Genomic DNA, 16,519 nt, shown 5'->3' with positions numbered 1-16,519 from the left:
ATCCAAAAAGATCTAGCTCATCTGCAGCCTAGACCCTGTTAGTAGCAAGGATTCATTCTGTCAAAAGAAGAACACCTATCTGAAAGCTAAAGTCTGATCCTGGGCAGGCTTGGGATTCTGTGGCCACGTAGCGGCTGTAGCCTGGGAGGCCTATGACAAGACTGCTTCCTGCTTACAAGGGGAGACTCATCCAGAGCTTCCCTTATCCCAGAATAGGTCTTCTCCATCATCCAGCTTCCTGGGGAACAGTACCTATAGGAAGCCCTCCAGTAGCACCTGTTCCCACAGCTCTCTGACTTGTGAGACCTGTTGTGGACCCCCAAACCACTTCCGCATCGCTCTCTGTGCAGTCCCGGGCCATAGCGGTCACCATAGAAACAAGCCCTTATATCTACCTATAGGGTGACCCATACGTTTATATAGTGGCAATAGGGTAAGCAGCATGAATACACAGCAGACAGCCACTCTGCTCAGGGACAGCCTACTGGGGAGTAACTTGGAAGCAGCGAAAACTGAAGCCGGTTCTTATAATATTGATCACTCAATTAGTTTCCATTACAGGTTGAGTATCCCTTATCCAAAATGCTTGGGACCAGAGGTATTTTGGATATGGGATTTTTCCGTATTTTGGAATAATTGCATACCATAATGAGATATCATGGTGATGGGACCTAAATCTAAGCACAGAATACATTTATGTTACATATACACCTTATACACACAGCCTGAAGGTAATTTTAACCAATATTTCTCTATCGTCCTAAGTGGATGCTGGGGTTCCTGAAAGGACCATGGGGAATAGCGGCTCCGCAGGAGACAGGGCACAAAAGTAAAGCTTTTACAGGTCAGGTGGTGTGTACTGGCTCCTCCCCCTATGACCCTCCTCCAGACTCCAGTTAGATTTTTGTGCCCGGCCGAGAAGGGTGCAATTCTAGGTGGCTCTCATAAAGAGCTGCTTAGAGAGTTTAGCTTAGGTTTTTTATTTTACAGTGATTCCTGCTGGCAACAGGATCACTGCAACGAGGGACAGAGGGGAGAAGAAGTGAACTCACCTGCGTGCAGGATGGATTGGCTTCTTGGCTACTGGACATGAAGCTCCAGAGGGACGATCACAGGTACAGCCTGGATGGTCACCGGAGCCACGCCGCCGGCCCCCTCACAGATGCTGAAGCAAGAAGAGGTCCAGAATCGGCGGCTGAAGACTCCTGCAGTCTTCTTAAGGTAGCGCACAGCACTGCAGCTGTGCGCCATTTTCCTCTCAGCACACTTCACACGGCAGTCACTGAGGGTGCAGGGCGCTGGGGGGGGGGGGCGCCCTGGGAGGCAAATGAAACCTTTAAAAAGGCTAAAAATACCTCACATATAGCCCCAGAGGCTATATGGAGATATTTACCCCTGCCTAAATGTACTAAATAGCGGGAGACGAGCCCGCCGAAAAAGGGGCGGGGCCTATCTCCTCAGCACACGGCGCCATTTTCTGTCACAGCTCCGCTGGTCAGGAAGGCTCCCAGGTCTCTCCCCTGCACTGCACTACAGAAACAGGGTATAACAGAGAGGGGGGGCAAAATAAATGGCAATATATTAATATAAAAGCAGCTATAAGGGAGCACTTAATCATAAGGCTATCCCTGTCATATATAGCGCTTTTTGGTGTGTGCTGGCAGACTCTCCCTCTGTCTCCCCAAAGGGCTAGTGGGTCCTGTCTTCGTATAGAGCATTCCCTGTGTGTCTGCTGTGTGTCGGTACGTGTGTGTCGACATGTATGAGGACGTTATTGGTGTGGAGGCGGAGCAATTGCCAAATATGAGGATGTCACCTCCTAGGGGGTCGACACCAGAATGGATGCCTTTATTTGTGGAATTACGGGATAGCGTCAACTCGCTTAAGCAGTCGTTTGCCGACATGAGGCGGCCGGACACTCAATTAGTGCCTGTCCAGGCGCCTCAAACACCGTCAGGGGCTGTAAAACGCCCCTTGCCTCAGTCGGTCGACACAGACCCAGACACAGGCACTGATTCCGGTGGTGAAGGTGACGAATCAACCGTATTTTCCAGTAGGGCCACACGTTATATGATTTTGGCAATAAAGGAGATGTTACATTTAGCTGATACTACAGGTACCACTAAACAGGGTATTATGTGGGGTGTGAAAAAACTACCAGTAGTTTTTACCGAATCAGAAGAATTAAATGACGTGTGTGATGAAGCGTGGGGTGCCCCGATAAAAAACTGCTAATTTCAAAGAAGTTATTGGCTTTATACCCTTTCCCGCCAGAGGTTAGGGAGCGCTGGGAAACACCTCCTAGGGTGGACAAAGCGCTAACACGCTTATCAAAACAAGTGGCGTTACCCTCTCCTGAGACGGCCGCACTTAAAGATCCATCAGATAGGAGGATGGAAAATATCCAAAAAGGTATATACACACATGCAGGTGTTATACTACGACCAGCTATTGCGACTGCCTGGATGTGCAGTGCTGGGGTAGTTTGGTCAGAGTCCCTGATCGAAAATATTGATACCCTGGACAGGGACAATATTTTACTGTCGTTAGAACAAATAAAGGATGCATTTCTTTATATGCGTGATGCACAGAGAGATATCTGCACACTGGCATCACGGGTAAGTGCTATGTCCATTTCGGCCAGAAGAGCTTTATGGACACGACAGTGGACAGGCGATGCGTAGAGGAGTTATTTGGGGTCGGTCTATCGGATTTGGTGGCCACGGCTACGGCCGGGAAATCCACCTTTCTACCTCAAGTCACTCCCCAACAGAAAAAGGCACCGACCTTTCAACCGCAGCCCTTTCGTTCCTTTAAAAATAAGAGAGCAAAGGGCTATTCATATCTGCCACGAGGCAGAGGACGAGGGAAGAGACAGCAACAGGCAGCTCCTTCCCAGGAACAGAAGCCCTCCCCGGCTTCTACAAAAGCCTCAGCATGACGCTGGGGCTTCGCAAGCGGACTCGGGGGCGGTAGGCGGTCGTCTCAAGAATTACAGCGCGCAGTGGGCTCACTCGCAGGTAAATCCCTGGATCCTGCAGATAATATCTCAGGGGTACAGGTTGAAATTAGAGACAGAGCCACCTCGCCGTTTCCTGAAGTCTGCTTTACCAACGTCCCCCTCAGAAAGGGAGACGGTTTTGGAAGCCATTCACAAGCTGTATTCTCAGCAGGTGATAGTCAAGGTACCTCTTCTACAACAAGGGAAGGGGTATTATTCCACTCTTTTTGTGGTACCGAAGCCGGATGGCTCGGTAAGGCCTATTCTAAATCTGAAGTCCTTGAACCTGTACATAAAGAAGTTCAAGTTCAAGATGGAGTCACTCAGAGCAGTGATAGCGAACCTGGAAGAAGGGGACTTTATGGTATCCTTGGACATCAAGGATGCGTATCTCCACGTTCCAATTACCCCTCACACCAGGGGTACCTCAGGTTCGTTGTACAAAACTGTCACTATCAGTTTCAGACGCTGCCGTTTGGTTTGACCACGGCACCTCGGGTCTTTACAAAGGTAATGGCCGAGATAATATTTCTTCTTCGAAGAAAAGGCGTATTAATTATCCCATACTTGGACGATCTCCTAATAAGGGCAAGGTCCAGAGAACAGCTAGAGATGGGTTTAGCACTATCTCAAGAGGTGCTAAAGCAGCACGGATGGATTCTGAATATTCCAAAATCCCAATTAATGCCGACAACTCGTCTGCTGTTCCTGGGGATGATTCTGGACACAGTTCAGAAAAAGGTTTTTCTTCCCAAAGAAAAAGCCAAGGAGTTATCTGACCTGGTCAGGAACCTCCTAAAACCAGGAAAGGTGTCTGTACATCAATGCACAAGAGTCCTGGGAAAAAATGGTAGCTTCTTACGAAGCAATCCCTTTCGGCAGATTCCATGCAAAGGGATCTGTTGGACAAATGGTCAGGGTCGCATTTTCAGATGCACCTGCGGATAACCCTGTCGCCGAGGACAAGGGTATCCCTTCTGTGGTGGTTGCAGGAGGCTCATCTATTGGAGGGCCGCAGATTCGGCATGCAGGATTGGATCCTGGTGACCACGGATGCCAGCCTGAGAGGCTGGGGAGCAGTCACACAGGGAAGAAATTTCCAGGGAGTGTGGTCGAGCCTGAAAAAGTCTCTTCACATAAGCATTCTGGAACTAAGAGCAATCTACAATGCTCTAAGCCAGGCGGAACCTCTGCTTCAAGGAAGACCGGTGTTGATCCAGTCGGACAACATCACGGCAGTCGCCCATGTAAACAGACAGGGCGGCACAAGAAGCAGGAGGGCAATGGCAGAAGCTGCCAGGATCCTTCGCTGGGCGGAGAATCACGTGATAGCACTGTCAGCAGTATTCATCCCGGGCGTGGACAACTGGGAAGCAGACTTCCTCAGCAGACACGACCTTCACCCGGGAGAGTGGGGACTTCATCCAGAAGTTTTCCACATGCTATTAAACCGTTGGGTAAAACCAATGGTGGACATGATGGCGTCTCGCCTCAACAAAACACTGGACAGGTATTGCGCCAGGTCAAGAGATCCGCAGGCAATAGCTGTGGACGCGCTGGTAACACCTTGGGTGTACCAGTCGGTATATGTGTTTCCTCCTCTGCCTCTCATACCAAAGGTATTGAGGATTATACGGCAAAGAGGAGTAAGACTAGTGGCTCCGGATTGGCCAAGAAGGACTTGGTACCCGGAACTTCAAGAGATGGTCACGGACGATCCGTGGCCTCTACTTCTGAGAAGGGACCTGCTTCAGCAGGGTCCTTGTCTTTTTCAAGACTTACCGCGGCTGCGTTTGACGGCATGGCGTTTGAATGCCAGATCCTAAAAGGAAAAGGCATTCCAGAAGAAGTCATTCCTACCTTGATAAAGGCAAGGAAGGAAGTCACCGCGAAGCATTATCGCCGTATTTGGCGAAAATATGTTGCGTGGTGCGAGCAGCGGAGTGCTCCGATGGAGGAATTTCAACTGGGTCGTTTTCCTACATTTCCTGCAATCAGGATTGTCTATGGGTCTCAAATTGGGATCTATTAAGGTTCAAATTTCGGCCCTATCAATATTCTTCCAAAAAGAATTGGCCTCAGTCCCTGAGGTCCAGATTTTTATCAAAGGAGTACTGCATATACAGCCTCCTGTGGTGCCTAAGGTGGCACCGTGGGATCTAAATGTAGTTTTAGATTTCCTCAAATCCAATTGGTTTGAACCACTAAAGAATGTGGATTTGAAATATCTCACATGGAAAGTGACTATGTTACTGGCCCTGGCTTCGGCCGGGAGAGTATCTGAACTGGCGGCTTTGTTTTATAAAAGCCCTTATTTAATTTTCCATTCGACATAGGGCAGAGCTGCGGACGCGTCCGCATTTTCTCCCTAAGGTGGTATCAGCGTTTCACCTGAACCAGCCTATTGTAGTGCCTGCGGCTACAGACGACTTGAAGGACTCCAAGTTGTTGGACGTTGTCAGAGCCTTAAAAATATACATTTAAAGGACGGCTGGAGTCAGAAAATCTGACTCGCTGTTTATACTGTATGCACCCAACAAGTTGGGTGCACCTGCTTCTAAGCAGTCGATTGCTCGTTGGATTTGTAACAAAATTCAACTTGTACATTCTGTGGCAGGCCTGCCACAGCCTAAATCTGTTAAGGCCCATTCCGCAAGGAAGGTGGGCTCATCTTGGGCGGCTGCCCGAGGGGTCTCGGCATTACAACTCTGCCGAGCAGCTACGTGGTCAGGGGAGAACACGTTTGTAAATTTTTACAAATTTGATACCCTGGCAAAGGAGGACCTGGAGTTCTCTCATTCGGTGCTGCAGAGTCATCCGCACTCTCCCGCCCGTTTGGGAGCTTTGGTATAATCCCCATGGTCCTTTCAGGAACCCCAGCATCCACTTAGGACGATAGAGAAAATAAGAATTTACTTACCGATAATTCTATTTCTCGGAGTCCGTAGTGGATGCTGGGCGCCCATCCCAAGTGCGGATTATCTGCAATACTTGTACATAGTTATTGTTAACTAATTCGGGTTATTGTTTAGGAAGCCATCTTTCAGAGGCTCCTCTGTTATCATACTGTTAACTGGGTTTAGATCACAAGTTGTACGGTGTGATTGGTGTGGCTGGTATGAGTCTTACCCGGGATTCAAAATCCTCCCTTATTGTGTACGCTCGTCCGGGCACAGTACCTAACTGGAGTCTGGAGGAGGGTCATAGGGGGAGGAGCCAGTACACACCACCTGACCTGTAAAAGCTTTACTTTTGTGCCCTGTCTCCTGCGGAGCCGCTATTCCCCATGGTCCTTTCAGGAACCCCAGCATCCACTACGGACTCCGAGAAATAGAATTATCGGTAAGTAAATTCTTATTTTTTTATAACTTTGTGCATTAAACAAAGTGTGTCTACATTCACACAATTCATTTATGTTTCATATACACCTTGGCCCTCATTCCGAGTTGATCGGTCGCAAGGCGAATTTAGCAGAGTTACACACGCTAAGCCTCCGCCTACTGGGAGTGAATCTTAGCTTCTTAAAATTGCGACCGATGTATTCGCAATATTGCGATTACTAACTACTTAGCAGTTTCAGAGTAGCTTCAGACTTACTCTGCCTGTGCGATCAGTTCAGTGCTTGTCGTTCCTGTTTGACGTCACAAACACACCCAGCGTTCGCCCAGGCACTCCCACCGTTTTTCCGGCCACTCCTGCGTTTTTTCCGGAAACGGTAGCGTTTTCAGCCACACGCCCCTGAAACGCCGTGTTTCCGCCCAGTAACACCCATTTCCTGTCAATCACATTACGATCGCCGGAGCGATGAAAAAGCCGTGAGTAAAAATACTTTCTTCATAGTAAAGTTACTTGGCGCAGTCGCAGTGCGAACTTTGCGCATGCGTACTAAGCGGATTTTCACTGCGATGCGATGAAAAAGAACGAGCGAACAACTCGGAATGAGGGCCCTTATACGCACAGCCTGAAGGTAATTTAATACAATATTATTAATAACTTTGTGTATTAAACAAAGTTTGTGTACATTGAGCCATCAGAAAGCAAAGGTTTCACTATCTCACTCAAAAAAGTCCGTATTTCGGAATATTTGGATATGGGACACTCAACCTGTATTGTAATCATCATTAATATATTATACGTGGGACTCGCTGCAATTTATGGGGCTCCAACTAAAATCTTTCCCTAAAACCCAGTTGGTACTTTGAGGTGGCATCTATATCCCAGGGAAGGGGGTTGGGGGGGCACCAAATTAGTCAAGGTTGGCCTGCAAACAGGAGATATGTATTACCATTTCATAAGTTTTATTTTGCTTTCAGGTTGCATCAGATAATGAGATACGAAATACTATCTTGTTTAATGTATCGAAAAATGAAAGTGGAGGTTACAAGTCTCTACAGAAAAGACTGAGGACCAGCTGGAAAATACAAAGGTGACAAGGGGTAGACTCCAGTGTGTTTTTAGTTTTAGAATGACCTCTTTTTCCCCCATAACTCTTAATTTTCTCTTACGTCCTAGAGGATACTGGGGTCCATTTAGTACCATGGGGTATAGACTGGTCCACTAGGAGCCTTGGGCACTTTAAAAAATAATTAGTCTGAGCTGGCTCCTCCCTCTATGCCCCTCCTACCAGACTCAGTTTAGAAAATGTGCCCGGAGGATCCGGTCACGCTTAGGGAAGCACCTGAAGAGTTTTCTGCATTTATTTTCTGTTTGTTATTTTCAGACAGCGCTGGTTGGCACCAGCCTGTCTGCTTCGTGGGACTTGGGAAAGGGGGGGGGGATACGGCCCAACCTCCTATAGCAGAGGTTCTCAAACTCGGTCCTCGGGGGCACACACAGTGCATGTTTTGCAGGTAACCCAGCAGGTGCACAGGTGTATTAATTACTCACTGACACATTTTAAAAGGTCCACAGGTGGAGCTAATTATTTCACTTGCGATTCTGTGAGGAGACCTGCAAAACATGCACTGTGTGTGCCCCCGAGGACCGAGTTTGAGAACCTCTGTCCTATAGGGTTAATGGTCCTGTTCCCCGCTGACAGGACACTGAGCTCCTGAGGGAACCATTCGCAAGCCCCACCACGGCGAGCCGACATTCTTGCCGGACGCTCCTGCGCCGGCGAAAAAGACACATCACTCTCAGATGCAGTCCTTCCGGCCCAATAAATACAAAAAGGGTAAAGGTTCCCCTTTCTTTGCGGGTAGAGGAAGGGGAAAAGGAAAAAAGTCTGCAACGTCTCTGGGATCCCAGGAGCAAAAATCAACCCCTGCTTCTGACAAATCTTCAGCATGATGCTGGGGCTCCCTTGCGGGAGTCCGCTCAGGTGGGGGCACGTCTGAAACTTTTCAGTGAGTTCTGAGTTCAATCTGGCCTGGACCCGTGGATTTTACAAATTGTATCCCACGGGTACAAACTAGAGTTTCAAGACGTTCCCCCAGTCTGATTTTTCAAATCGGCCTTACCAGCTTCTCTTCCAGACAGGGAAGTAGTAGCAGCTGCAATACAAAAATTGTGTCAGGATCAAGTCATTGTCCTGGTTCCCTTGTCACAACAAGGAGAAGGGTTTTATTCAAGCCTATTTGTAGTTCCGAAGCCGGACGGCTCGGTCAGACCAATCCTAAACCTGAAAAATCTGAATCTCTACTTGCAAAGGTTCAAGTTCAAGATGGAATCTCTTGAGGGCAGTGATTTCCAGTCTGGAGCAGGGGGAATTCATGGTGTCAGTGGACATAAAAGATGCCTACTTACATGTTCCCATTTATCCTCCACATCAAGCTTATCTGAGATTCACAGTGCAGGATTGTCATTACCAATTTCAGACATTGCCGTTTGGACTTTCCACGGCTCCGAGGGTGTTCACCAAGGTAATGGCGGAGATGATGGTCCTCCTTCGACAGAAAGGAGTCAATATAATTCTGTACCTGGACAATCTCCTGATAAAAGCGAGGACCAGAGAAAAGCTGGTGCAAAATATTGCGCTCTCCCTGACAATACTTCAACATCACGGTTGGATCATAAATTTTCCAAAGTCACATTTGGAACAGACGACAAGGTTGTCCTTTCTGGGGATGATACTGGACACGGAAGTACATAGGGTATTTCTTCCAGTAGAAAAGGCTCTGGAAATACAGAGAATGGTCAAACAAGTCCTGAAACCAACAAGAGTGTCGATTCATCAATGCATTCGGTTGTTGGGAAAGATGGTAGCGGCTATGAGGCCATACAGTTTGGCCGATTCCATGCCAGAGTATTCCAGTGGGACCTGTTGGACAAGTGGTCCGGATCCCATCTACACATGCACCAGAGAATAATCCTGTCATCCAAAGCCAGAATTTCGCTCCTGTGGTGGCTACACAGTTCTCACCTCCTAGAGGGACGCAGATTCGGGATTCAGAACTGGATCCTGGTGACCACGGATGCAAGTCTCTGAGGCTGGGGAGCTGTCACACAGGGAGAAAGCTTCCAAGGAAGATGGTCAAGTCAAGAAACTTGTCTTCACATAAATGTTCTGGAGTTAAGAGCCATTTACAACGGCCTTCTGCAAGCGGTGCATCTTCTTCAAGATCAACCCGTACAGATCCAGTCAGACAATGTAACAACAGTCGCGTACATAAACCGTCAGGGCGGAACAAAAAGCAGAGCGGCGATGGCAGAGGTGTCAAAGATCCTCCGCTGGGCAGAAAGACATGCAAGAGCTCTGTCTGCAATTTTCATTCCGGGTGTGGGCAACTGGGAAGCAGACTTCCTCAGCAGACACGATGTCCATCCAGGAGAATGGGGCCTCCACCAAGACGTCTTCGCAGACTTGACAGGTCTTTGGGGAATTCCTCAAATAGACATGATGGCGTCTGGTCGCAACAAGAAGCTTCAGAGATATTGTTCCAGGTTGAGAGACCCTCAAGCAACAGCAGTGGATGCACTGGTGGCCCAGTGGGTGTTTCGGTCAGTGTATGTCTTCCCACCACTTCCACTGATACCGAAAGTTCTCAAAATAATAATAACAACAGGAGTTCGGGCAATCCTCATTGTCCCAGACTGGCCAAGGAGGGCTTGGCATCCAGATCTTCAGGAGTTGCTCATAGAAGATCCTCGCCCTCTTCCTCTCCGCGAGGACCTGCTGCAGCAGGGGCCGTGCGTGTATCAAGACTTACTGCAGCTACGTTTGACGGCATGGCTGTTGAGCGCCGGATCCTAACCCGAAAGGGTATTCCCAAGGAAGTCATCCCCACCCTTATTCAGGCTAGGAAGGGCGTAACGTTTAAACATTTGGAGAAAATATGTGTCTTGGTGTGAAACCGAGAAGGCTCCAACGGAAGAGTTTCAGTTAGGACGTTTTCTCCATTTTCAATCAAGGTCCAGATTTCGTCTTTGTCCGTTTTTTTTTAGAAACAATTGGCCTCCCTTACAGAAGTTCAGACATTCGTAAAAGGGGTGCTACACATCCAACCTCCATTTGTGCCTCCTGTGGCACCATGGGATCTTAACTTGATGTTACGATTGCTTCAATTGGATTGGTTTGAACCTCTCCAGGAGATAGAGCTAAAATTTCTCACTTGGAAAGTGGTCATGCTGTTGGCTTTGGCATCCGCAAGACGAGTGTCTGAGTTATGGGCCTTGTCTCACAAGAGCCCTTACTTGGTTTTCCATGAAGATAGGGCTGAGTTACGAACTCGTCAGCAATTTCTTCCAAAAGTGGTTTCTTTCCATATAAACCAACCTATTGTGGTGCCAGTGGCCACTGACACCTTCGCTGCTTCAAAGTCTCTGGACGTAGTCAGGGCTTTGAAAATCTATATAGCCAGAACGGCTCGGATAAGAAAAACAGAGGCGCTGTTTGTCCTGTATGCTCCCAACGGGATTGGGTGTCCTGCTTCTAAGCAGACTATTGCGCGCTGGATCAGAGGTACGATTCAGCACGCTCATTCCACGGCAGGATTGCCGGTACCGAATTCGGTGACTGCCCATTCTACTAGAAAGGTGGGCTCGTCCTGGGCGGCTGCCCGGGGGGTCTCGGCATTACAGCTTTGCCGAGCGGCTACTTGGTCAGGGGCAAACATGTTTGCTAAGTTTTACAAGTTTGACACCTTGGCCAATGAGGACCTACAATTTGGTCAATCGGTGCTGCAGGGTCATCTGCACTCTCCCGCCCGTACTGGAGCTTTGGTATAACCCCATGGTACTGAAGTGGACCTCAGCATCCCTTAGGACGTATGAGAAAACAGGATTTTAATACCTACCGGTAAATCCTTTTCTCCTAGTCCGTAGAGGATGCTGGGCACCCAACCCAGTGCGTACTTTACCTGTAGTTGTTAATTTCTTAAAAATGTTTCAGCATGGTTGCTGTAATGTTCATGCCCGTTGGCATGTGTTGTGTTGAATGCCATGTGTGCGGCATGGTTGAAGTGTGAGCTGGTATGAATCTCACCATTAACTATTAAAAGTAAATCTTTTCCTCGAAATGTCCGTCTCCCTGGGCACAGTTCCTATACTGAGGTCTGGAAGAGGGGCATAGAGGGAGGAGCCAGTTCACACTCTGAAAAAGTCTTAAAGTGCCCAAGGCTCCTGCGGAACCATCTATACCCCACCCCATGCTACTGAAGTGGACCCCAGCATCGTCTATGGACTAGGAGAAAAGGATCTACTGGTAGGTATTAAAATCCTGTTTTTAATTACCTACCGGTAAACCCTTTTCTTGTAGTCCATAGAGGATACTGGGCGCCCGCCCAGTGCTTCGTGTGTTCCTGCACTCTTACTTGGTTAAGTATTGTTGTTGGTTCAGCTGTTGCTGTCCCTCGTCAAGTTTGGTTAGCATGGCTTTCCTCTTGGTTGTGTGTGCTGGTTCGAATCTCACCACTGTCCCTTAAATCCTTCCCTCAAGGTATGTCCGTCTCCTCAGGCACAGTTTCTAGACTGAGTCTGGTAGGAGGGGCATAGAGGGAGGAGTCGGCGCACGCTATTGATTTCTTAAAGTGCCCAAGTATCCTAGTGGACCCACCTGTACCCCATGGTACTAAATGGATCCCCAGTATCCTCTACGGACTACGAGAGAAGGATTTACCGGTAGGTAATTAAAATCCTATTTTTTTTGCAGTGTGTATAACCTCATTATGACATGGCTTTCTAAGGGTGGGAACAAAGTAGAACGATCTCAGACCGGTATGTCGTTCCCGGCCAAACCAGAACGACACCAGAACGGCCGGATTGTTCAGTGTTTATGCCCAATTTTTGTGCTCTCGCAGTTGCATGCAATCTCTTACGAATATGTGTGCGCTTTATAAATAACTGGTAATAAATAAATAATTTACAAATAGGTGACGTGATGCAAACTTCTCTGATTTTTGCTAAAGTGTATGTGTTTGCTTGCGTTGGGTATGTGTGGCCAACGGGGGTGGTGGGTGGGGTTTGCGAGCTCAACGAAGCCCCTTACGGGCTCGCTGCACTATTCCCACTCTATGGGTGTCGTGGACCTACGAGTTGGAATGATCCCTGTTAGTCGGCATGCCAACTGTCGGGATTGTTAGGGGGCGGGATCCTAGCGTCGGTATTGTCCGCCGGTCACACAACTACATCCCATTTGCTTAGTGGTATGGCTTTTGCAGAGTCAAATTTCTCTAGGCCACATAGGCATCTTGTTCAGCAAAAAATTTAATTTCATCCAGATGATGAAAGCTGGTGTTCCTTAAACCCTTAATACTTCTTTAACACACATCTAGTTTTACACTTAATAGTATTGCAGTTTTGAATTTTTTCTATCAAAAACACAAATATTCAACCACCTTAGACTGTGTAGATATTATACACTTTATTCTCAACCTCAATAATCTGTTCTAACCAGCTCAACTCTAATGCCCACAGTTTGAAAGAAGACATTACAGCAGAAAAACTGATAGGGGTGAAGCTCTGGATCACTGCTGGGCCCAGAGAGAAGTTTACAGCTGCTGAGGTGAGCCATGTTTATCATGTTTAACATAAAGTCAGATTTGTAGCCAACAACCATGAGATAAGGTGGGTACACACTAGGCGATGTGCTCTATGACCGATTACACACTAGGCAATGTGCTCTATGACCGATGTCTCTTAGTGTTTCCCCTCCCGGGCCGTGGTGGTCGCCCGCTGGCCGTACACACTGAGCGATATGACGACCATATTGCTCAGTGACGTCACGCAGCGGCTGAGCCGTGCAGGCAGCTCTTGGACGACAGTCCAAATTGAGCTGCAGCGAGGGTCGTTACTGACCCGCGGGGTCACGCATCGATCGTCGCTGGCGGCATACACACTAGCCGATAATATAAGCGATTTCGCTCAGGAAGGGTGAAAATGAGCGACGTTGCTCATTTTCTCGGCAATTTGTGTATGCACCTATAGAGTGGATAAATGTAAACGTTTAGCAGGAAAACCAACTGACACTTGTACATTTTGAAAAGAATGCAATTCTTGGTGACTGCGTGTTTATAAACTTTGCACCATATCCGTTGTATTATCACAGATCTTCTCCTATTAGCAAAATGAATGTTTAAAATGGCAGCACAAGAGCCTTGACTTCACTGAAAGTAGAGGTGAGCAAGTTGAATGTCATCCAAATTTTACTGCAAGGTGCGCAATTTCCCTGGGGTGCTAAGACGAGTAATACAGGGGCTCCTGAAGAAAGCATTGTGTGATTAGAACGCAGGTGTACAATGCCCCTGGAAAAAGGCGCAGCTTACAGAGACACAAATACAACATTAAAATACTAATTACAGTTGCGCAAATTTATGAAATGACTACCATGGATGGTGTAGTAGTTAGCTTTACTGCCTCACAGCACTGACATCATGGGTTGTATTCCTATCATAGCCCTAACTGTGTAAGGGCCATCATTCCGAGTTGTTCGCTCGTTCTTTTTCATCGCATCGCAGTGAAAATCCGCTTAGTACGCATGCGCAAAGTTCGCACTGCGACTGCGCCAAGTAACTTTACTATGAAGAAAGTATTTTTACTCACGGCTTTGTCTTCGCTCCGGCGATCGTAATGTGATTGACAGGAAATGGGTGTTACTGGGCGGAAACACGGCGTTTCAGGGGCGTGTGGCTGAAAACGCTACCGTTTTCGGAAAAAACGCAGGAGTGGCCGGAGAAACGGTGGGAGTGCCTGGGCGAACGCTGGGTGTGTTTGTGACGTCAACCAGGAACGACAAGCACTGAACTGATCGCACAGGCAGAGTAAGTCTGGAGCTACTCTGAAACTGCTAAGTAGTTAGTAATCGCAATATTGCGAATACATCGGTCGCAATTTTAAGAAGCTAAGATTCACTCCCAGTAGGCGGCGGCTTAGCGTGTGTAACTCTGCTAAAATCGCCTTGCGAGCGAACAACTCGGAATGAGGGCCAAGGTGCGTATATTCTCCCCGTGCCTTTATATGCACAGTTGTGGAGCCCCTAAATGTCTGAAGACAATATAAAAACAGAACATAAATAAAGAGGGTCCACCTCCCTTCAATACACATACATCCTAAGTAATCGGGATGTTTTTGTAAATGATTGTGAACATTGTTTATGCTGAGTATCAACCAAAGGACCAATTGTAGAGCAGTTGTAAATCAGTATGTCTAGATGTGCAATTTGTATTGAGTCTGTGGTGCTCATCTATATGCATTGTTAGTTTAAGTCCTGTGTAGATAGAAATGATTGGGCCCAAGAGTCTGTTCATTGCTCATTTTTCTCTGTAAGCCTTATATATTCAGCTCGTTTTGGCACATATTTGCGTGTTTCGTATAGGTGTGTGCTTATTACAAGTTTCTGTTATGAATTACAGTGCAGATTGTTAAACAAGAGGTGATGAAGAGGAAGTGAACATTGTACCTGGAAACACTGCTACAAAATCTAATGCTGGCCATATATCGGGACGACCCGCATCCGATGTTAGTCGTATCACGACTTCCCTTCAACCTCGACACACTGTGTTAATGACCCTTCGCTAAACGAACGGTCGTGTGCCTCACAAAAAAAGAAATCCATGGAAATGCCACTCAAAATCGTACATGGTACGATGTGCATATGATTACGACAGATAATATGGACTGCACGTATAATCTGGTGATGCAACGTTCGACCTGCGGGACTGCGCATCGTAATCATACCCAAAACAAAATCGGACATTCGTACACTATATCGACCTAGTGTATGGCCAGCTTAACACTTACATTTCTGTTACCCTCCATCTCATGCATTATGATACTCATTTCTGGACTCCCAACATGGTGCAGTTTTCTCTTTCATCCACTAGGGGACACTGGAGGTTCCTTAGACATTATGATTAGGGTGTGAAGCTTGCAACCGGAGGTGTGGCACAATCTAAAATTAGCATTGTCTGCACAGCCGGCTCCTCCCCCTTCACATCCCTCCTCCCTCAGTTTGGAAAATTGTGCCTAGGAGGTACAGGCACAGAGGGGAGCTCCTGCTCCTTGAAGATTTTTTTATTTATTTATTTCATTATTTTTTCATTTATACTTGCCCAATCCCTCCTAACTAAAGGGAGGGTGCAGGTTTTAAAAGACAAAACGGTAAATGCCCGATCCCACCTAAATGAAAGGGGGTGCAGGCTTTACCAGAGAAAAAGGCTGCGTCCCCCTAATAAAAGGGGGGCAAAGTTTAGCATGGAGAGACAAAGATTCCAGCTAAAGGGGTCTGAAGGCACCAACCGTGAGTACTGGTTGTATTTAAGATTACAAGAGGGAGCTCGTTAGGGTTGTTTTATTAATTTTCCTATGGGGCTTTGTTAGGCTTTCCCAATTGAGACCACTATATTTGATCTCGGCTCCCCACAGCGTCGCGCCGGCCAGCGGGCACACAGTGTGGAGGCGGGCCGATGTCTCCTGTCAGCAGGCGCCGCTCCGGGACCTGGAGGAGAACAGTCCCGGAGCGCGCTGAACTGAGGTCGCGCAGTGCGGGGCGGGCCGGTGTCCCTTGTCAGGCGCCGCTACGGGACTGGAGGAGAGCAGTCCCGGCGCGCGCTGAACAGCAGTCACAGACCTGTATCCCCTGTCAGCTTGCGCCGCTACGGGACCTGGAGGAGAGCGGCCCCGGAGCGCGCCAACCAGCGGCCAACAGTGGATGAGTGCCGCGCGGCTGGGGGGATTCATTCGGCAGCGTGTGGGGGCAGCCAGCGGGATCGAGAGCGCACAGTGAACGGTGCGCTCTGTCACAAGCATGCTCAGGGACTGAGGTGTCTGGAATATTGACTAGAGCAAGAAGAGAAGCGACCCGGTCTGTATATATTTAATTAAAAGAGACCAAAGTTGGACAATTATGAAAGTAAATCTTTGGTTCAGTGTCCAGCTTGGAGGTGCGCCCAGAGCCAGAAATACATGTGTAAGCAAAGGGAGAAAAAAGAAGGCTCTTGTGTGGGCGCACTCATTAATTAATTGTAATCACTTTTAGTGATTAACATATTGGTTATTCTAATTACTGATAAAACACAATTTTATTGAAATAATCATTAAGATCAATGTAATTGCCCATTATCAAAAAAGTGTGAGTGATCCAGA

The 16,519-nt window shown here is 47.7% G+C and overlaps 1 protein-coding gene across 3 annotated transcripts in view; it reads left to right on the top strand.

The window, feature by feature from the left end:
* The window catches only part of IFT52 (intraflagellar transport 52), a 120,744-nt gene that overhangs the window by 1,833 nt on the left and 102,392 nt on the right, over positions 1–16,519 (top strand). The window contains exons 2-3 of one of the 3 annotated variants that reach the window (XM_063960295.1): positions 12,854–12,941; positions 13,485–13,554. Coding sequence is in view for 1 of the 3 variants with exons in the window: in XM_063960293.1 (XP_063816363.1) it covers positions 7,315–7,427; positions 12,854–12,941 (201 nt within the window). In the remaining 2 variants the exon portion in view is untranslated. Of the gene's footprint in view, positions 1–7,314; positions 7,428–12,853; positions 12,942–13,484; positions 13,555–16,519 lie in introns of all 3 variants that reach the window. The other 2 variants (XM_063960293.1, XM_063960294.1) reach the window with 2 other exon arrangements.

This window comes from Pseudophryne corroboree, chromosome 3 (genome assembly GCF_028390025.1).
Source record: "Pseudophryne corroboree isolate aPseCor3 chromosome 3, aPseCor3.hap2, whole genome shotgun sequence".
Classification (NCBI taxonomy): Eukaryota; Metazoa; Chordata; class Amphibia; order Anura; family Myobatrachidae; genus Pseudophryne; species Pseudophryne corroboree.
This window is presented reverse-complemented; position numbering and strand designations above follow the sequence as displayed.